The sequence below is a fragment of the Spea bombifrons genome, chromosome 8, assembly GCF_027358695.1.
Source record: "Spea bombifrons isolate aSpeBom1 chromosome 8, aSpeBom1.2.pri, whole genome shotgun sequence".
NCBI lineage: Eukaryota > Metazoa > Chordata > Amphibia > Anura > Pelobatidae > Spea > Spea bombifrons.
The window spans coordinates 25580980-25603005 of NC_071094.1; the positions used below are offsets into that span (position 1 = coordinate 25580980).

The 22026-nt window shown below is 38.9% G+C and overlaps 1 protein-coding gene and 1 long non-coding RNA gene across 2 annotated transcripts in view; one reads left to right on the plus strand and one right to left on the minus strand.

The window, feature by feature from the left end:
* The window catches only part of SLC16A2 (solute carrier family 16 member 2), a 58466-nt gene extending 41457 nt beyond the window's left edge, over positions 1-17009 (plus strand). The window contains exons 2-6 of the mRNA XM_053473295.1: positions 9542-9686; positions 10661-11120; positions 11284-11427; positions 14909-15137; positions 16310-17009. Coding sequence (XP_053329270.1) covers positions 9542-9686; positions 10661-11120; positions 11284-11427; positions 14909-15137; positions 16310-16599 — 1268 coding nt within the window. The 3' untranslated portion in view covers positions 16600-17009. The remainder of the gene's footprint in view (positions 1-9541; positions 9687-10660; positions 11121-11283; positions 11428-14908; positions 15138-16309) is intronic.
* A 4320-nt stretch (positions 17010-21329) lies between these two features.
* Positions 21330-21549, minus strand: LOC128503259 (uncharacterized). The gene is made up of 2 exons (XR_008355211.1): positions 21519-21549; positions 21330-21483 (listed from the first exon to the last, which is right to left on the minus strand). It is a non-coding gene; the product is annotated as an uncharacterized LOC128503259 (long non-coding RNA).
* Between the last annotated feature and the right edge of the window lie 477 nt (positions 21550-22026).

Consider the following 22026-nt stretch of genomic DNA (forward strand, 5'->3'; position numbering starts at 1 on the left):
GAGCATTCTTCTATGGGTAATGTGTGGGAATAATTGTTTTGTTCTAAGAGCAGTAACAATGGAAAGGGTCTGATTGCTCTAACGGGCACTTCCCTTGCCAGGACAAATCGTTTAAATTTCTCACAGCATGGGGATCCCTACAAGGGTCCGAATACAGGTTTGCGTGCAGAGTAGCTTTCCATGCTGCCTCCTATAAAATACTGTCCTTTTGTAAATCGGAGGATGTACAGTGATTAACTTCACTCCTGCACGGATGCCAATGTTCAAGAATGAAGCTCATAGCGCTGTTTGTAGGAAACCGCCAGAATTTAATGAGGGGGAAAATTGGGCAACAATTCCTGTAAAAAAAAAAAAAAAATTAAATAAAAATATTTGTGTGGGTTCTTTTAAAAAAAGATATTAATTACAAAAACATGTAAGTCACTGTATTTATATCTAGTTTTTAAACCCTTCTGGAGCATACATTTGTCTGTTTTCCATATCAAAAAAGGATGTTATGGAACCTGAATTTAATGGAGCCCTATTGAGTACTTGTCTTTGAGCTGTAGGGCTTGTTAAGTGGCTATCCAAGTAAAGCAACTTTTTTCCAGTCAAGTATTGCAAGTAACATCCCTATATTTCTCCTGTGAATACCAATGTTGGAGTACACATCACCGTTTGGGAAACTCTTAACATGGAGATTGTTGGATAATTCGATCTATTGACTGTTAAAGAGGTTTTCTGCACCCTATTCAGCAGGCTATTACGTTCACATTTTGACATTGTGCTGCTCCCAAGAGAGAAACTGGCTAAAGCGGGAATCGCCGCAAAGTACCCCAAAATACAGCATGATAATATATAACCATAACATATATATGTGTATTTGGTACATTTGCCTGACTGGTTTGTCATGCAGAGGATGACCAATGAAAAATTAGTGGCCAGAAAAATTTGACACCACACTTGGCCCAATGGCAATGTTTTAACTTGTCAGTAGATGGCTTATGGAACAACAACGTCTTAAGATTCCGTAAGAACTGTGAATGCAGCTTGGTTTCCTTGTTTACCGAAAAATATTAAATCCTCAGTGACCTACAGTAGACCACAACAGCCACGGCTTAACTTATCACCAGGAAGTATAGCTGGCTGCAGGAGGCTTATCCTACATTTTTCAACAGATCCCAGATTCTTAAGGTCTGTACAATTAAGCAAACCATCGCAAAACATGTTATGCAACCATGAAATTCTCTCTGTATGCTGGCTGCTGGAATTTCTGAAAAGCAGCCAGAAACAGTTATTGTTTTCATTGTTTGTGGTTTACATGAGATTTGGAAGCGTGCAGAACTTCAACATTAAAAAGGAAACGTACAAAAGAAAAACATTTTTTGTCCCGTTGCTTAATGGCCAAACATTGTTAATAGTCGCCACTTCACCTTCGAAATGGTTATAGCAAAATCACGTTCCCATACCTTATTTTGTCTCGGTTTCCAGATAAATCAGTTCATGGAATTAAAAGCAATCAGACCTTCAATAGCTTTTATTACTAGAACATATTTCCCTCTAAATACCAATAGTACCATTAAATGAAGGTCTTCAAACACTCTGTGAAGGCCCATAAACGATTGTCTACATATACCGCAAGATCTTAACTGACTACCAGATCCTGGTGTCTCGAGACTCTCTGTTCTCAATCATGCCTCCTGGCAGGGAGAGGAGAGAAAAAACAGAATTGGAGATGAAATAATCCATGATGACATACCTGATATAAGCTGTGTATTTGACACGGGGCTGGATTCCTAGAAATGTTACATCACGCAGCCTTATCAGAGAACAGACATATATTGACAGACTGTGTGTGCTCAGAATCAGGTTTTATTTAACTAACCTGGTCTATAATCAAGCCTGTGCGGTGAGTGCCTGATCAAAGCAATAATCCATAGAACACTTGCATAAACATTATTCTACAGCCCACTGTCCTTACAATGTTCCTGACATCAATTTTAATAAAAATATATTTACAGACCCAAAGACACAGGGGCTTGAAGTTGACGTTGGTGTTCGTTTACCTCACAGCTCTTCTCGGGTAGCAGAAAAAAGGGTTTCAACATTTTTGATGGCCCACTGTTGGCCAGGAACCATATTCATATTGTTACTTGCTCCTTACCGAACAGCCTTGGCTTTAGAATCTTTATTCCATTAATGGAAAATATGTACCAAAGACATTGTGCCCAAGTTAAACCACATTCTGTCTTAATTTCAGCCCTTTAACTGTTTTCTTTTTGCGATCAGAATACTTGTGGATTCTTTAGAGAAACAGAAATGTAGACTTTGTAAAGGTCAAATAGAGGTTCCACCCGGATGCTTTTTTTCTCTATTTGTTTACTAAGAGGACAGCTCTTCTAAAGTGTATTTTAGTTTTAAATGTACACCCTACTCGTAAGATCTTATGTTTTTGCCTATGAATTTTGACGTACTATTTCTTGTATGGTAACCATTATGATGATGCTTTCCCTTACCTTTTGTGTAGTGCTTTTGTCCCGCTTTTAGATCTGTGTTGCATATAGCACTTAGGTTAGGTGGAAGAGCTTCTTCAAGTTATGTGCAGTTTATAGTCTATGGAGACTTAGATTGTGGGTCTGGATTGTTGTTAGTTGAAAGGTAGGTCAAAAGATGTAGGAGCAGGGCCGGCCTGACAATGGAGCCGAGTGGGGCAACCGCTCCAGGCGGCACTTTTGATGGGGCGGAATTTCGCCGCCCCAAGATTTCCGGCGCTCAGCATTACAAGCCGGCACCGAGACCGAACTGGGAGACTCGCCGCAGGACTGCTGAAAGGTAAGTACAAGGGGGGGGGTAGATAATGGGGGGGCGGCATTTTAAAATTCGCCCCAGGCGGCATTTTGCTTTGGGCCGGCCCTGTGTAGGAGACATCAGGAGGGCAACTAAGTAGTAGTGCTACCATTGGTTTCAGTAAATACACAACTGGAGGAACCCTCTGATTTGTTCAAGCACTTTAAGTTCAGCATCTTTTGAATGAACATTCCAATGCATGAGCTGTACAACTTCATACTTTCATTATACGAGAATGGGAGTCCTACAATCTTGCAGAGAAGGAGCCTATTCGACTAGTACTACGCAGGCCGTAGCATTTAGACAAATGGATTGGAGCCTTAAGGGTATATGAATAAACTTTGCAGTGAAAATGCAAATCAGACTGTTTTGTGAAGCCTTTGCATCTGCTTAAAACCAGATGTTGTGTATATGGAGAGATCTTTGTATCCAAATATAGTTGTGTGAAAAAAACATTTGCCCCTGTCTGATTGTCTGCTTTGTTGTATACATTCGGCATTGAATAGTCTCAGATTTCCAATCAAAACCTAATATTAAATTAAAGGGAAAAATGAATAATTTAAATTCTTATGTCTTTTATTTAGTAAAGAGAGTTATGCAATTCCCATTGTAAAGACTTCCCATTGATTTTAATGGGAGCACTTACCTGCCATCAATTGGCTACTTAAGCTGTCAATGACAGGACATACTTCCATTGATTTCATTGGAAGTATTTGCTTCTACTGATTGGGTGCTTAAGCTGTCAATCAGTGGCAAGAAATTTCGAATCATGGATTTCCCAGTGGGCTGGGGCCACACTGATGTCTATACGGGCCTGATGGCCGCCTAACGCGGCCTGCAGCTTACCGCTGTGGAGCCCACATGCTCTGCGAGGAAACTCCTCTTTTCCCACCCAGGTTCCTGATATCCCTTTAAACAAAAAAATATGGATGACTATAACTTAAAAAAAAAATATTAGTGCATATTATCCCTGCCTCACATGTTTCTCAAACTATCTGCCTTTGCATATTGCTCAAGGGTAACAGATACGCATGAACTATCCACATAGCCGTACACGTGCTTCACCTTTAATGAGTCTTCATCAAGGGATAACATTCTTTATATGCAAAACCTATGATTAAGCACTCTTGCACAAAATGCCTTGTGAGCATTCTCCGTGTTCCCACCTACAATATAGGACACCTTGTGTCTACGATTTCTAATGCACATCTAGGTTACTCTGCCCCACCTTGGATTCCGCTTGGAATATGGTTTGTAGTGAGGAGTGAGGATCCAGCTATAGCTCACTGTCCTGAGTGTAAAGGTTCTCGATAATCCTTTCTCTTTATCTTCAACTCTTAATTATCAAAATTTGTACCACTGCTCAAAATGCTATTTTCGGTTTATTTCTTTTAAATCAAGGTCCAGCCATGTTTTTACCTTTAGGCAATTTTTTTCTGTGGTCAGGCATTTAACCATTTGCTGCACTGGCTTGTATTTTTTTACCACAATTAGGGTGGAATTATAACATGTTCCTTGGATAAGGATTACTATGCTTTATCCAGGAACAACACATGTTTTTACAACAAAATATTGTTGCAAGTTAATTGACTAATACTCCACGAGTGTACAAGGGGGGGGCAGAGTGGCATATAGGGGGTATAAGGCATATGTGGGGGGCAGAGTGGCAAGCCTGGGGGCAGATGTGCATAACTGGGGGGCAGGTTGGCAAGTAAGAGAAAATAAAAACAAAAAATGCATTTTTCTCAATCATAGTTTTAATTAAATATGAAAAAATAGTGTACATGTGAATTAATATTTACTAGTAAAACTTGTTTAGGTATTAAAACCTAGTTTGAGAAAAATTGTGTTTGGGCTTTATAGCCTTAATTATAATGTCAGTAAAGTAAGAAGGCGATTGTGATAAAGAGATAAGTGTTGTGTGCACAGAGACACATGTTCACGTATTTTTTTTATTCTGTTGTTTGTTTCCAACACCCAGTTTGTTCATAAAATTATTTTAAATAAACAAAACATTTGCATATTGTTCTTTTTATACGATTAATCGAAAAAAATAATCGGCAAACTAATTGATTATGAAAATAATAGTTGCAGCCCTAGTATAGTAGCTGTCTTTTGTCTGCCCATGTTTCATTTGGATCAAGCTCAGGTGATACATCTAGATCATAGTTTGACAGGAACATCGACGTGGCATTATTCTTAACTTATAATATCCTGCGTGTTTCAACATTAACCATAACTCTTTGGGTAATGCCCAGAAACATTCACTTGGCATTAAGTGCCCAGGGCATAGGGGTTGAAACAAGAGCCTTTTGAAGGTTTGAGTGTCAGGGTTGGGTCTCTACCAAGCTGCATGCAGCCTTTTATAATGATTGCACAATAAATCACACCCTTCCCAGGCACACAAAGAAGCTGAAACATGTAATTAATATAAATGTATTGCTTCTTCTGTGTGCCCATAATGATTTTTTTTTACCATGTTACCATTTATATTTTCAACATTAATAGCTAATACCTGTTGAGCCAAGGGCTTAAGTCAAGGGCGCTGGCTCCTGTATATTACACATAATTGTGCAACGTGAGCTCCATGTGCCAGTGATTTGTGGTGCAAGTGGGTCAAGTACAATGGCTGGTTTTCATTGCATTGGATTACAAAATCCTTTCAGGCAGCAGGATTTAAACCACGGGATGCTATATTTTTTTTCAAGCTCATAAAAACATTTGAACATAATAAAATGTATTAGTATCCTGGTACCGTGTATCACTATGATTAGGTGGAATTCATTAAACATATTGTAAACACTGTAAAAATGCGTGGTGATGGACATGACCACAAAGTAGCGCTTTATTTAATGTTGTTTTTTGAGTTTTGCTTGGCAAGGGTTTGGGGTGCATGATCATTGGGATTGTTCAGACCTTGTCCTACAGGAGAATTTCGACTTATGTAACTTTTTAATTATTCTTATGTTTATTTTATTGAGCAGTTGAAGTTACCATGTTACAACAAGTAATGCACAGCGTCATGTTATACAATTAACCAATGTGCAACAATGGGCACTCCAAGAAAGAGAGTGCGAAAGAGAAGGAAAGGATGAGGAGTATTGATAATATTGAATATCAAGCCTTTGTGGCAATACACCTTGCTGTATATCAGCTGAACATATGATCAGACCAGTAAATCCATCTTGTGTTATGTTGAGCCCCACGATGAGCACCATGCCCTCCATGTTTTTAATGAATTCTACTGTATGGACCACTTTGAGATGGGGGTACTTCCCTTTTTTCCAGTTCAGTGGGATAAGGGACTTTGTGGCATTTAACAGGTGGATTGTTAGCGATTCTTTATAGTGAGATATTGAATGTGACTTTATGAGTTTTTAGTCAGCACAATTTTTTTGGGTGATATCTATCTTAGGAAGTATTCTGCTTGAGGAAGCTGAGATTGTATGGCCAAAGGTGGCAGTCTCCGGTCTTGAATAATCATTCAGAGTCCTGAAGGGGACCTGTAGAATTATGGAATTCGTATGGCTTCAGGCATATTTACTTTATTACTTGGGATGTAGAATGTGAACCCACAACCTGAACAAACACAGAATGAAGATGTGCTTTATGGGTCTGTCAAAATATTTCTCTGTGTTTTGGCTTTGTCTTATATTGTTTTCACTGGTAAATTTAAAGTTTTTTGTTCTCCACTATTGGCTTATACATTTTGATTGATATTATGTATTATAGAGTTAGTTATTTGACCATTCACCTGCCAGCACCGAGGGGAAGTATGTTAGCATTGTGTGCTCATTTAAATGCTTGTATCGGTATATACTTCAAGCTCCAGAAAACAAATCAACTGCTAAGACAGAGCTTTTTGTATTATTTTCTCAAAAGCAACAGAATAACAAAATGTCTGAATTACAATTTTTAAAAACAAAAATATTTTCAGTTTGGACGAAATTCCAAGAATTTTGTCATTCGGAAACTAAATTTGTTGTCAAGGATCCTCATTCACTCTCTCATACCCTCTTAATAGGACTCCCTACCTTGTCCGCCAACCGCTTCCATATTCCGTCTCCTTTTCGACACCTCAGCTTCTTGCCTTGCCTCTTCTTGTTCCCAGTCTTCCCTTTTTTTTTGTAGCTCCTCCTGCTATCTTCTGCATTATGGAGGCCTCCCAGAGAACCTCTGCAAAAGGAGAGAGCCTCCCCACAAACCCTCTCCCCCGTTTGTATGAATGGGGAGAGGCTGTCCCTGTGGGACACACAGTGGCTTTTTACTCTTTTGCAGAAGTTCTCCAGGAGGCCAGAATAATGCAGACTGATTTGTGGAATAAAAGTGGCTTCTATTTCTCTGCAGATCTGTCTACATTATTCTAGCTTCGTGTAGTACATCCGCAACAGGCCAGAACCTCACCCTCATTCCTCCACAAAAGGGCGGAGCCACAGCATGTGCCACAGGGTCTCTCCCCATTCCTCCAATCAAGGGAGAGGGTATGTGCGGAGGCTCCACCCTCTTGCAGAAGCACTCGGTGAGGCCAGGTTAATAGAGTGGATAACAGGGGAAGAGGCAAGATGAGAAGCGGATATGGGGAAAAGAGACGTTGAGAATTCACAAGTCTAATATAACATACATAGTGGCTGTGTGTATTATATAATATATTATAAAAGTTTATCTTTTTTTGTTACCAATTTCTCTGCATAAACATACATTTGGCGCAATTTCCAACCTCTACTGCAGGTCACTCAATGTTAGTTCTGAATTGGTATATATTAATCTTCATGCAACGGAATGCTCATGTCTTCTAATAATGCGCCAGGCTACCTCTGCACAAACATACTTTCTGGAACAACCTAACAACTTTTAGGTAAACTGCACTAATTTCTCTGTGTTGCTTGTATTCCCGTTTTCTATATCCCCTAGTGTAGTATCTGTAGGGAGACTGTGTGCGAGAGAAGGCCAATTAACTCTCTGCACTAAGCACAGTGTATACAAACCATATGTAGGTTATCAACACTTTACTTCATTGAAGAATGCCTTCAGTCTGGGCAATTTCATGGTTGGTAAGAAAAAAAAATAAACATTTGCGGCTATTGAAATCAACAGGGCGTGTAATCGCTTGGGAGTCTGTGTATCAAAGCAAGGGTGCATTTGCTTTGATTCTTGGAAAATTTGTTTTCAATTTTCTGCTTGTAAAATTCAGGAACAAGTTAACAAAGTTTCCGACAGGTCCAGCAAATCACTGCGATAATGACAAGGGAGTCTTGACGTTGTAGCCTTCATAGAAGTAGTAAAAGTAATTTAAACATTTCATACGTTGATGATAGAGTAAGTGGAATTTTGTCAGAACTCTGGCTATTAGTATTTCTGAATACAACAGAAAATCTCACGTTTACTCTTTTAATGATTAAAAAAAAGTGCACTATGCCTTGAATGTCTAAGCCCTTTCTCTCCGCTGACATCACAACGGTTGTTGCAGGATCCTTTGCCAAACTAAACAACATGGTACAAATGTGCTTGGTGTGCATGCCACCTCTAAATACCTGATTACTATGTATGAACCCATGCCATCAGAGGGCATGAGCAGTAACTAAATTACATTACAGATTACAAACACTGCTGAGAGTAGAAGGACAGCAAATGACACTTTGCTTCTCTGAAAGAGAAGGAATAGAATCTGATTGTCCTGCTAAAGATCTTTATCTTCTATATTGTTAAATCTAAAAGTCAACTAAATCAAATTAGAGTCTCTGAACAAGAAAGCAGCAAGATCATGTCCATCATGGTTCGAACATGTTCGTTTGTATAATGGCAAACTTTATTTTGGATTAACTCATTTTTTGGCCTTTTGAACCAAAATGTTTTACAATATGAGTTTTTACCTCCTCTTGGAGCAACAGTGTGATGGATTCTTTATCAGGTGTACCCCCGTTCCCCCCAAATCAATTACATTAACCTCTACTAATAATTTTATGGCTCTTTAACACATACATTATTTTTTTGCTATTTTCTATTGAATGTGAAGAACCATGTCTGATCTTCACTTTTATATTTTCAGATTTAGGCCGGTTTTTAGGAAAGGAGATTTACAGAAACAGACAGGTCTTGCAGTTAGAAAACAAAAATGGGGGCTAATAAGGGCAAATTGCAGTTAACACAATCACTCACTAATAAGTTTGTCAGTATTTCCCAATCAATATGGGCATACGGTCTGAGGTGAAGCATTTCCATGGTGAATTGTAAAAGCTTACACAAATCCGTTTGGAAATGATAGGAATCTGAGCTGTGAGCAACTTATTTTTAGCTAGCTGTATTCTTCAGGTGAGTTAAGCAAAATTTAGGGCGACATGCTGCATTCACTTAAATTTCACTAAAGCAGGCCAATATTACCTCTCCATCTACTCTATAAAGGGTCTAACGTCAGCGAGGTTCTCCTTCCAAACAGGGCTGAGTTGGCCCTGTATAATGCATAGTCAACGTGTAAAGATCTGTTTCATGTGGGCTCCCAGATTTATCTGTGAACTAAGCAGGGCCAGCTCAGTCCTTCTTAAAGTAAAATCTAACTCTGGTCTTTATAATGCATAGTAAAGTTGAGTATTTGAAGTATTCGACTCTTCTGCCAACTCTTCTGCCACAGTATACTTGCTACATCTGATAGGTCACCATTTCAAGGTCACCTGATATGTCTCAATATGTTGGATAACCAAATTCTGCCTTTTCTTTGCAGCTTGGGTCGGATCGCTGGCCATGGGGATGATCTTCTTCTGCTCTCCGGTTGTGAGCATCTTCACAGATAGGCTGGGCTGCAGAATAACCTCATCTGGAGGAGCTGCGGTGGCTTGCATTGGATTGCTGTCCAGTTCATTCACAAAGTACGAATATCACATACATTTTCTCTCCTGTCCAGAGAAACATGCTACCGTTTCCCTGCTGGGTTTGGTTTACTTGTCTGGGGCAGTTTATGTGGTTTGCTAGTTTCTGTGTACAGCTGAGGTCAATTTGTGTGTGTAGGAAATGCCAAATTAAACCTGTTAGTTATCTTTCTATTACCAGTTACAGCCACTGAGAGCAATTTATGAAGTCTGTAATACGATATGTAAGCAGTACACTTATTACATCATATGTGCCAAGAATTCCTCATCAGTATTTCCATTTGTTTTACACAGGGTAAATATTTTGACTGAAGAACATGTCTAGCATGTGTATTTAGTGTTAGTGATGTAACTGAAATATTTTTCATTAAGCTTTGTCAAACCAGCTACTAAAACAACCTCTTTTCTGAAAGAAAGAAAGAAAGAAAGAAAGAGTGCAAAAAAATAAATTGTTTTTTTAAGCCTATTGCCATGATCACCTTTTTTACCAGTCCAACAAAAAAGCTCACCTAGTGAACCCTTCAGAGTGATGTCGCCACAACAGGCACGATCAAACATCTAAGTGGACAAAACCATACTTACTACCACTGCACATATACAGCGATTATTTGCTGCTTGAATAAGGAAGACATTAATTCTGTCTCCTCCCTTCTAACTCATTTCTTAAAACCTACCATCTAATGATATGAATTGTAGTTTGCACAGCACTTTTTTCTGCTTCTGTCCCAGTTAGTGTTATTTCTTTTAGCACTGTACCCAGTCATCTCCTTATTTCACCACAACGGCGGCTTTCTTAGTGAGGTTGATGTTGGAGATGAACAGACATCATCTACAGCTTAAACATAACTTTATAAGATTATAGTTAATTGCCCCTGATGTTTTGTGCATTGTGGAGTTTGATTCATATGTCAATCTCATAATAGAGTGCTCTGGAATCCTTTGATAGCAGTTTATTTTCTTTTGTTCTTTTCCAGCTCTCTTGGCGTGCGATATTTCACCTACGGCATCCTCTTTGGCTGCGGAAGCTCCTTTGCTTTCCAGCCTTCTTTGGTCATTCTTGGTCACTACTTCAAGAAGCGGCTTGGACTGGCTAATGGCATTGTGGCTGGTGGTAGTTGCGTGTTCTCGATGTGCCTTCCTTTCTTACTGAAGACCATGGGTAAAGCTATCGGGCTGGCACACACCTTTCAAGTGCTGAGTGCATTCATGTTTATCCAGATATTCTTGTCGCTCACCTTCAAACCTCTCTTGCCCCCTCCCATTGATTACAGCAAAGAGATGGAAAAAGTGCCTGGAAGAAGCAAGGCTCATCAGTGCCTGGCACACACTCGGAAGTATTTTAGTATGCGGGTTTTTCGGAAGAAAACTTACACAATTTGGGCATGTGGCATTGCAATCACAGTTCTTGGATACTTTGTTCCCTATGTTCATCTGGTACGTGTCTATTCTAAAACCCAGTCGATTTTATCTACTGTTTTTTAAATCACACGTTTCATAGATTTCACTGTTTTGTCTAATCGTGCAAAGTAATTGCAACAGTAGAGATTCCTGCTTTTTTGAAATTTTTGTTTCTGGTTGCTTGCTGCCTCTCTCATAGATAAAGTTTGTGGAGCAGAGATTCAAAGAGAATACACAAGAATGGGTCCTCTTGCTCTGTATTGGAGCCACATCTGGCATTGGACGTCTTGCATCTGGCAAAATCGGTGACTGCATCCCGGGTCTGAAGAAGATCTATTTGCAGGTACTATAGTCTATATGCCAGTTAATCGATTGTAAGCAACGCTGTATGCACTTCAGACCAATTTGCGGGTTCTTGTTGTTTTTGATAAGGTCTTTGCAGGTTTGTAGGGTATTGAACACTAAATGGACCAAGTCAATGGGCTGAATACTCTGCAGGGTAATTTAGGCATTGGGGCAATAACTAAAAAAATGACGCACACACACACACGCATATATATTGTATTTACTTTAATAGCTTACTTAGGGAAGCCAAGATCAGTAGCATTATCCGATCAATTTCCTATGCTTGAGTTCTCACCTTTTTCCCAACCACCCTTGGGAAAGCTGCTTGGACCAGTCAGCAACAATCAGCAACTTAGCAGTAGGAGGAGATAACTCAATGGGGAAGAATAATCATGTAGATTATACAAGAAGTTAAAATGGCTGCTCCTATAAACATAAGGTGGGTTTCATAAATGTATTTATCGCTTCATTTGATCTGTAAACAAATAAAACGTAAAACTGAAAAATAGGGTTTGGGAAAAGTGACAGATCAGAGCCTTGAAACTTACCAATCCAAGATGCATTAGGAGCAAGAATATTATTGTGCACGTTACAGTTTTATCAGTCAGTTTTCTAGCCCTGGAGACTTTACCTTTTGGGACTGTTTTTTACATTGTTAATATAAATAAGTATTTACCCTTTTATCTGTGTATGTATATATAAAATACAAAGTAAGTGTAAGTGTGTCTATATAGATATAAGAAGTAAATATGCAATATGGTAGATATTTTTCCTTAACCTAGTAAGATTGAGGATATTTTAGTTTTTATGTGATGCAGCTGCTCCACTGAAATTTATAAGGTAACATTCATTTCTTTATCCAGGGTTACAACATATAGAATGTCCCTGCAGGATTGTGGAAATGAAGTGCTAGGTTTAGCAAGTTTCTTGGCCAGCCACAAGTCTGAGGTTTTTATAAGAGCTATATATGTTGCAGGAAATTTTATACTGCTGACGTGTAACAGGTTCTGAGTCCAGAGCCTATATAACAAGGCCATTAAATCATGACATGTGGGTACAGAGAGTAGAAGGTTTTATTGGTTTTCTATTCCCCTGAAATGAGTGTTCATTAAAAGTTCAGAAAAAATGAACGGGAGTGAAAATAAATCATTGCCGTGTATAACTTAAACCAGTACCGCATGTGGGCAAGTCTGCAAAGTAACAAAGTGATCTAAGGGTCATTACAATCACATATATCAGAGAGTTGAAGGAGCATGTGCTTTAAACTGAGTGTTTGCAAGTTGCAAAAAAATGTGAGTTTGCAGCGAAAAAGTTGCATGAGTTGAACAAAAGAACAACTCACGGATTCAGAAATGCCAACTCACATTTGTATTTTAAAATCTGTTCACAAATCAACTGCAAGAGCATTGAGTTGAAAAAGTAAGCAACTTGTGGATTGCTTGCAAGCAGCAAATGCGAGTCAGAAGTAGGCTCCAACTTGCACATTTGTATGCCCCGCCTCTGTCCCCGCCTTCATATTTGACACGTATATGTAAAGAGAGGTACCTAAAATCCCTTATTAACCAAGGAAGGGGCCAATATCTTCCCTTCCTACACCAGGTGCACAAAGTGACGGAGGTAATAAAATAAGTCTTGGCTTATTGCACCCTTCTTTGATTATAAGGGGTTCCTGGGCACCCGTTTCATTTGTTTTAAGAACTATTTTATTTTAATATACAGTACATGGTGCTAGGGATATATATGCAATATAGTATATGCAAAATACAATCAGCATCACATGGTGCTCAGACAATATGAGCTTACTCCGCAGCAAGTGTAGAATGAATCATCATGAACATTGGGACTTTTTTAAGCAAATGAGGCACAATCCAAGTCCAAATAGAAACAAGTGTTATAGCTTTATTGCAGTCCATGGTCCGTACAAAATCATTAACGCATGTTGTGCAGGGAATCACGGAGGTAAGTCAATGTATATTTGTGCAGGCAAACGCTAGACAACTCGGTGCTTTCTGAAAAGGCGCCAACTTGTTGCTAGGGAGCCTTATGTCTTTTGGTTTTGCATGCACTTACCTGAAACATGTAAAATGTAAAGTCCTATAAAGCTCAATCGTATTAATTAATTTGATAACTACATCCTGCTTCAGCTTTTAATTAAGTCTCTTTCATGGCTGCTGTGTAATTGAAGTCCAGATAAGAATGCACTTTCATATACTCGTGGACCTAATCTATTTATATGACAAACATAAGACTCTAGGTTGAGGAGTTCAAATCCAAAATAAATGAAGCAGCTTATAAATGTTACGTGCAGTAGGCAGAGGATAATAACTTTTTATCCTAATAAACTGTAAGACCACCATCTCTGTGGAGAAGATTAGCTATGTATCATACAGTGTATTCCAACACAATTATTAATAGACATGGCATAACGCAGGCATGTTATTGGTGGCACCTATGATAAATTAAAGGATACATACCGTTCCTTTTTTTTTTATCATTTATTTCTTTTTCCACAAACATGAGGGACTGGTAAAACCATAAATACATATTTTACTGATGATTAAGTGCTGCATACTTGTTTTATCTTTACCAGACCATATCTTGATCTGCTAAATAAAGCTAATAATGCCTAGGTATTTATTCCTTAGGGAGGATACTACATTTGTGAAAGATAATTTATTAACTTATCTGCTGGTCTGGAGATCACCATTAGATCTTATGTTTAACTTAATTATATTACAGCAAAATACTTCAGAATAATTGAGTAGTATACTACTACGTGTTACTGAAGCTCCTCTGGCACTTTTCCCAAACTATATCTTATTGTTCTGTACAAAACATATCACATAGTGGTGTTTACAGATTGAGCGCCTAGTACCCTACTCTGTGAAGTGCCGAGGAATGCCAATTGAGCAGCCATCTTAATATTTTAAGGCGTTGTTCATCCCTATTAAATTATTATTAATTATGGTTCCTCTCCACACCAAAAATGCTCACTGATTTACAAAAACACATGTTGCAGGTAGTTTTATAGTTAGTTATAGGTGTGTGTGTATATATATATATATATATATATATATATATATATATATCATATTGTCAGGTTTTATATGATTTATCCCTCCCCTAATTAATCTATTATTGCTTGTCTTCGGTGGAAGGTACAGAGGAGAAAACTTGCAGGAAATGGTTAAATATGCTGTTTCTGCCCTTTCCTTATAAGTAGCTTTTACTCCAAATAACCCCCAAAACATGTCATTGATTGTACAATATCTATACCAAAATCAGGACTCGCCAATGTCGCAATAATGTATATCCTGGGTGGATGCATTGATAAAAACGATTGCTTACCAAGTTGCTGTTATGCTGCATTAACGAAGCATGGTGAATATACACAAACACATGGAGTGGTGTTACTATTCTCTTCTGTCTGTATTTAATCGGTTGTACAGATACCTTGCTACTTCTCTTATGTATTTCAGGTGGCCTCGTTCCTGCTGCTGGGAATCATGAGCATGATGCTGCCGTTGTGCCAAGTGTTTGAGAGTGTCATTGTGGTGTGCCTCTTCCTGGGCTTGTGCGATGGTTTTCTGATCAGCTTAATGAGTCCTATCGTCTTTGAGCTGGTGGGGCCAATGCAGGCCTCTCAAGCAATTGGTTATGTCCTTGGACTTATGGCCATCCCGATGACAGCTGGACCCCCTATAGCAGGTTAGGAGCAGCGCAAGTGAATGGGGGTGGGGAGCATATTATAACACTTTTGGTGAGGTTGCTTGCAATACGTAAGAAACAAGCTGGAGCAAGTTGATTTATCAAAGCAAGCTGGTGTGTAACTCTGGAGTAAAAGTTCTAAGATTGACCGTTCCGGGTTTAGCACTGTATCCCAGGACGACATTTGCCTGGATAAACATGCCTCGCGGGAAGCAAATGGCTGGTTATATAGAATTTTAACTTGAGCCATTTACAAAGCAGGAACGAGATGCCTACTGCAACTTCACTGTGTGCTGTGTAGTGCCTCAGATTTCAGAACCTTTACTAGATGTTGTCAGTAACACACTGGCTGTAAATACAAACTCAACAATGTGTGCAATTCCACTTATTTTCTCCTTACATTTCAGCTTTCTGATCATAAAAATGAAATGGCAAAAACCTAAAAGAAAAATGAAATGTCACATTCTGAATATGTTATCTCGAGGGAGTATGAGTACTAATAAATATTACTGGGTACAAGCTGATACTATGAATACAAACAACAATGTGTTTATTAACCAGGGATTTTAAATGATGCTCGCTTAGTTGATGTAGCATTACCTTTAACAAAGCTAATCGCCCATTTTAAATGTTTTTTTTTTTTTTTATGAAACAGCAGACCTTTGCACTCACGGAGAGGAATAACTGCAGAAGGTTGAGGGTTTTTTTTCCATTTGAGTTGGGAGATCTTAACACCTGAGGGTCTTTTTTTGAGGGATGAGTAGGCCAGTGGATAAAAGGTCATTTGTTTATTCACTAAGAGCTGAAATGGCATAAAAATAGGCCCAGGTGGATTGCTTCACAGTAATTCTTCACATAAGGGTCAACTCCCCAGGATCACCTTCTGCTTTACTACAGTGAGTGTCACATAAACTCAATGCTCAACTTCAACAAGTTGTCTCCAGCTGCCAAAGTAATAGTGACTTAAAACTCAATCTGGGAGAAGTTAGGCAGATGGTAAATCCTCTGAGTAGTCGTGACATGCGTGAGTTACCGCTAGATGCAGATGGGGATTAGTGAATTACTGGGATCTAGCAATACAATGCTTTACCTGCTACTGCCTGTTATGTGTAGGTAAGCAAAAGGCAGAGGACTGCACGGTCCACCAAAATAATACGTCTGTCTTATTACAGGTCTCCTGCGGGATTACCGAGGAAGCTATGACTTGGCGTTTTACCTGGCTGGCATTCCACCTCTGGTTGGAGCGCTGATTCTTTTGTCTGTTCCTTTGATCCATGAGAAAGATCTGAAGAAGGCGCAGCAGGTAGAGGAAGATAAAGAGAAGGCACAGGATAGTGTGGTGAACGGAGAGCTTCTACCCGGCAGCCCTGTAACAGATGCTTGTGTGTTGTCTGCTGCACAAGATCCTGTACCAGCAGGGCACAAACTGCAGCTTGAGTCGGCACTAAACAGCAATATGTAGCCTGAGCAAGACAACGGTTCTTAATTGTTACTGTTGGTTGTATTTCTGTTTTGATCCATTTCTTGTCCCAGTTTTGCAATTCAGGTCTGCTTGGCTGTCAGACCCACAGGGACACCGGTTCAAACAGTGCATTTAACACAGCCAAATGGTTTTCATATAAGTGCATAGGCTTAGGTGTGGATGTGATTAGATACCAACTATATTCTGTAAGTGAACAGTTTTATTATGGGGACTACTTGTCTTCCTCCCCATAACATTTTCCAACAGGATTGTAAACAGGGCTCGGTAGGGTGATTAGTCTTATTTACTCCTTACTAGCCCTGGCTGCCAACTATACAATGAAAGGTGCACTCCAGCTGTGCCCCATTTGAATTGATGTTTTCTCCCCTTCTAAATACATGGGGAAGAATCACCCCCACACAGATTAGCCTCTTTTCCCCCTTTTTTGGGTTTCAGCAGATGCGTTCGGCCGAACACATCTTGTGCTTGCCACGGCGCACGCACGTCAAAAGGTAAGTGCTGTAACATGGTGGGGTCTGCGTGTGGCACTGGAGTGTCGCATTCATATTATTGTAAAACGTTGCTGTTTAGCAGTGATGTACGGTTAGTCATCACTGTGTATTCATATTAAGGTTTATAAAATTTAGCAACCTGAAAGAGCAACCAAATTGTTAATCTATATATATAAAAAAAAACAAGAAATCTGCACTAACTTCTTCAAAATTGAGACATTGATTATGGTTTTAGTAATTTTGACTCACAAGAGCTGATCTGCCATTACAGGCTGTGAACATTTAAAATAGCTTACTTATCTCTGTATGCATATATATATCATCATACAACATGTATATCCATTAGAATTTATTACATAGATAAGTTCAGCTTTTAAATCTTTGTTTGTAACCATCTGTACATAGCCTGTGGGAATTTCCCTCGCCGGGAACTACTTGGATGACATCACTACTTATAACGACCTGCCACCTGAATTTGCCATTAATCAAAAGAGCTGAACCAGAATGTGTTTACTTTAAATACATTTTCCTTTCGGTGAATCTCATTTGTAACTACACGTGCCTCCATCGGTAAAGGCTCACATGCTTATGAAACAGGCAGACTACTTTGCAAAATAATCCATAGGTGGACATTGATCCCAAAAATTGGAAATGTGTGCCTTGAAATGATTATTTGGAAATGTAATGGGGCACGTTTATTATGCAATCTTCATTTTTGCAGGTGAGGCGCCCCATGTTCATACTTATTTTAAGGAGTACTTTGAGGGTATAAGTCTGAAACCCTTAGATTAAGACCCTTTAGATAATACGATTGGTTTTCTTTAAAAGAAAGAATTTTCATAATGAAATTCCTCAAAATAAATCGTAATGCGTGGCCCATACGGACTGGTCCTGTAAGTGCCCTCTAACATAAATCCATCCCACTGCTTGCTCCCACTCAATGCCTGATTAATGCGGAGATCTTTCACGCTCTAGAATGACGAGGCATTGCTATCTTTTTGTATCCCCAAAACAAATCTGATCATCCATCCTATTATCCCACCATCTTCATGATCTATGCTAGATTCACGCCATAACTAATAGCTATCGTGTTTTAGGAGTTTTTATTTTTCTTGTCTCTTTATTCTGTAGGGAATTAAAGGCACACTCTACCCATGATATGCACTTTAATGTATTAGATAGCTGAGTGTCCCCTTTAAATGACCCCCCCTCCGTGCAAATGCTCCGAATCTCCCCTATGCATTTGCTCTCTTTCCTCATCCTCTGACTTCTTAGTTCGGCCGAACGCATCTCCCACTTGCCAGCAAGCATGTATGCTAAACTCACTGCTAGTGAGCTCCAGGGCTGGCAAGGCAAGAGGTCCCAGAGATAATATCTTCCCAGATATCATGGCTAAACTTTCAAAAAAAAATCTATTTCCAAAGGTAGTCCAGACAAACCATTCTGAACTCCAGCAGAGAGATGCCTCGCATGATAAACCTCTTTAAGCTACATTGATTAATTGCAAATTGGTCTTCAGGTGGCAGGTCCGCATTATGATAGTATTGTTCACAAATGCTTTTTACGATATTCACATTCTGCATTGATCGAAAAGGTTTCATGATGAAAAGATATGGAATAGTGACATGTTGTTTGGACTGCATCACACAAAATCACATTTCTGCGTGATCCTGAAAGGGAAGCAAGCGTATGAAGAAGACCTCAAGTTTCTTACTATTTGGCGATTGTTAAAGTGACATGAGCACAAAGTAAAGAAAATTACTCTTAGACAACTAAATGCCCTAGAATTATTGATCGTGTCCAAAAAAGTCATTTGCATCTTTTGTGAATTTGACTTTTAATGAATGGCGTACGAAATATTTGGTACCCATTCCATCTTAAGAATGTATTGTCTTTTGAAATGTAAGCACATTTCTGCCGTGACACTGGAGTCTCCCCTACATTATCACAGGATCTCCAATGTGGTACTGTGACTTTTAGTAATGTTTAAAAAAAAAATTAAAAAGTTTAAAAAAAAAAGACCTTTGTAATAGGACTGTCAGCTTCACCCATGTGAGAGGGAACTGATTTCATTATTGTTCATTTTGCCGTAGACCAAAATCCACATATTTCATGGATTTTTGCTTCTGGCAACATAAATGTTAGTATTTTGTTTTTTGATAGCACTTATTTTTCTAAATGATCAGTTTTAATGATTTTAAAGCTGTATTATGCTTTTTCTGGTAGAAAAGCAAGCGAGGAAAGGACGGGTCCTTTTTGGCAACAAAGGGGTTAAGCCTTCAGCATACTAAAGGAACTGGATAGAGAGGCACACGAAAGAAACCGGTGCGGCGGTATTTTGGCAGCTGCTCCTTGTATATAAAAGCAATGACAATCATAGACGGAAGCATTGCCTTAGAACGGTCCGTGTCTGGGATGGTATAAGCCAAGAGATTAATGAGAATCATCCTGGGGGAATTAGCTTTATTCTTCAATGTACGATTCGTCATAGGTGTAGCCTATGGGTTTTTAGACCAAAATTAGTTTGGTGTTTGTGTTCTTTATGGACAGTAGGGACTGTCTCTCATATAGCCAGATCCTAAAGGATCAACAAAAAAGTAGTTTTTGGGTTTTTTTTTTTTTTTTTACAAAAGTTCAATTAATGGACTTTGAATAACAATTCTCAATACCATATAAGCATGAACAAATCATGTCCTTTGCCTGTAGCATGATCATATTAAAGATAGAAAATGCATGTGTGCCTTCCCACGCCGTATTATCTGTGCTGCTAGACTTATTACCAAATAGGCTGCATTAGGAGAATTCGGTAAAAAAATAAAAGTGCCATTTTTAGCATTGTGAACTTGCAATATTTTTGGCAGCGTGGCTGACGTTTACTATCCCTTGTATGGGTAGATTGTGTAGCGGGGTTTTATTTTCACCAAAAGAGCTAGTAGTCCCTTCTTTATGATTTATCCCTGGGACTGTCCAGCTGCATTTTAAAACGGGATAAGCTTTAAGGATGATTACCTGTCTATAGGCTCTTGGCAATCGGTGTATAGGAAGAGGAGTGCTACACCTGTGCCGAAGAAGGGCTGGATCATTGAAAAGTCAATGATTCATCGCTGAAATGCAGTTTGACATAAACTTTTTATGTATTGCCTTAATGATGATTCCTGTGTGCGCCAGGAAAGTCCTTTGTAATGCCTCTGCGCGCATGTTTAGATACGGCGTGCCCTTTAATGTCAGTACACTACAAATGTGTCAAGCATCGCCGTGCTCACATCTTCGTAATCCACTATATACTGGTAGTGGAGGAACCGTATAGGAAGTTATGTATGGTATATGTTGGCTAAGTTTACTGTAACCCGGGGGTGAGCCCCAGCACTTTGCACTTGATCCACCAGTGAAAGTACCAACTCTGACTTACGGTTCTTCCCTGCTAGGACCACTTTAACAATGTGGTCTGTTTCTCAGTTCCAGTCCTTTCGCTAATACAATAATTGAGATTTCTGATGTACATTCTGCCATCAGATGGCAAATTGTATTATCAAAGTGCCTTCCAAAATCCTACTGTCGGTAACGAATTGTATTCCAACTTGTGATGTCTCCCCAGCAAGGATTATTTTGCTTTATAATATTTTTGGGTTCCATGTGTATCCAGTTCCCATAAAATGAAGGCTGGGGTTTTGGGTGTGTTATTTGTAACTGGATTAATATGGATTACATTATCCCCATCAACCAAGCAGGCAGCAGCGAGTCTCCTGATGAACACGTATTGTGTTGTGGTGTCTATTGTATTATGGCAAATAAATAAAAGCCAAAAATATTATGCATACGGCCGGTTTGAATGAGAAGGCTAATAGAAAATAACAATAAAAAGAAAACTGCAAAAGATCTTTTTGGTAAATTGTAAATAGTAGCGTTTATTTGGCAGGGCACTTAAATCTAATATGTTTAGAACAGAATGTATTGTACTGCTGTTGTGACCTGGATAGACTTTTATGAATAGCATATGGTATTCCTCTTAATAGTAATAAATCGTCTCCATAAACAGGTATTTTCCTTTAACTATGGATGTATGGAAAATATATTACATTGCTGCATTAAAGGTGCTGTTCCGCCAAATGTAAGTTGTTTTGGGGTTTTTTTTTTTTTTTTACAAAATTCACCACTACAAATATAATTCTTAGGACTATTCTATGCCCGAACTAAGAATATGCAACTTTTTTTTTAAAAAAAATGCAAAAATAAATGAAGCACAATTTTGCCTCATTCAAGATTTTGCCAGGGACTCTTAAGTGCCGTGTGGGACAAAAGCAGATGGTTGTTGCCATACAAAGACAATATCTTTAATGTTTGTGGGTTTTTTTGTATTTCTGTATTTCTTAATCTGCAGATCTGCCATAGGTTATTTGCGTAACATACAAGAGAGTGCTTTGTCTGGAACAGCACCTTTAAAATGACTGCATCCCTTTATATAAGGCTACTTTTACATTGGTTTTCTTGTTCTCGTTAGTGTGTGATATAAGATTATGCCCATCAATACCGACATAATCAGTCTATCGATTCTTTTTCTAAAGCAAAATAGTTAACAGGTCAAAATGCACTCTACAGGAGGGCGACAGAAGGCTGACACCAAATGTGTCACTTTTTCATTTCTAGCCCTGTGTTACACGTCTCTGTCTATTGCCTGCTGCTTTATACATAACTTTGAATATATTACACGCTAAGAGAGCAACCAAAATAGCACGCCATCTGTATTTAGTGAATTACATATGTTTAGTGTTCTTACTGTAAAGCACCTTTAGGTTGATAAAAGTAAAGTTTTACTTTCCTTGAGGAATGACCTGGTTAATGACCAAGTCCAAAGAGTGTTTGTTTGTGCGTTAGACCCCTCTTTTCTAGTTACTCTGTTCTCTGGATGTACTTGGCA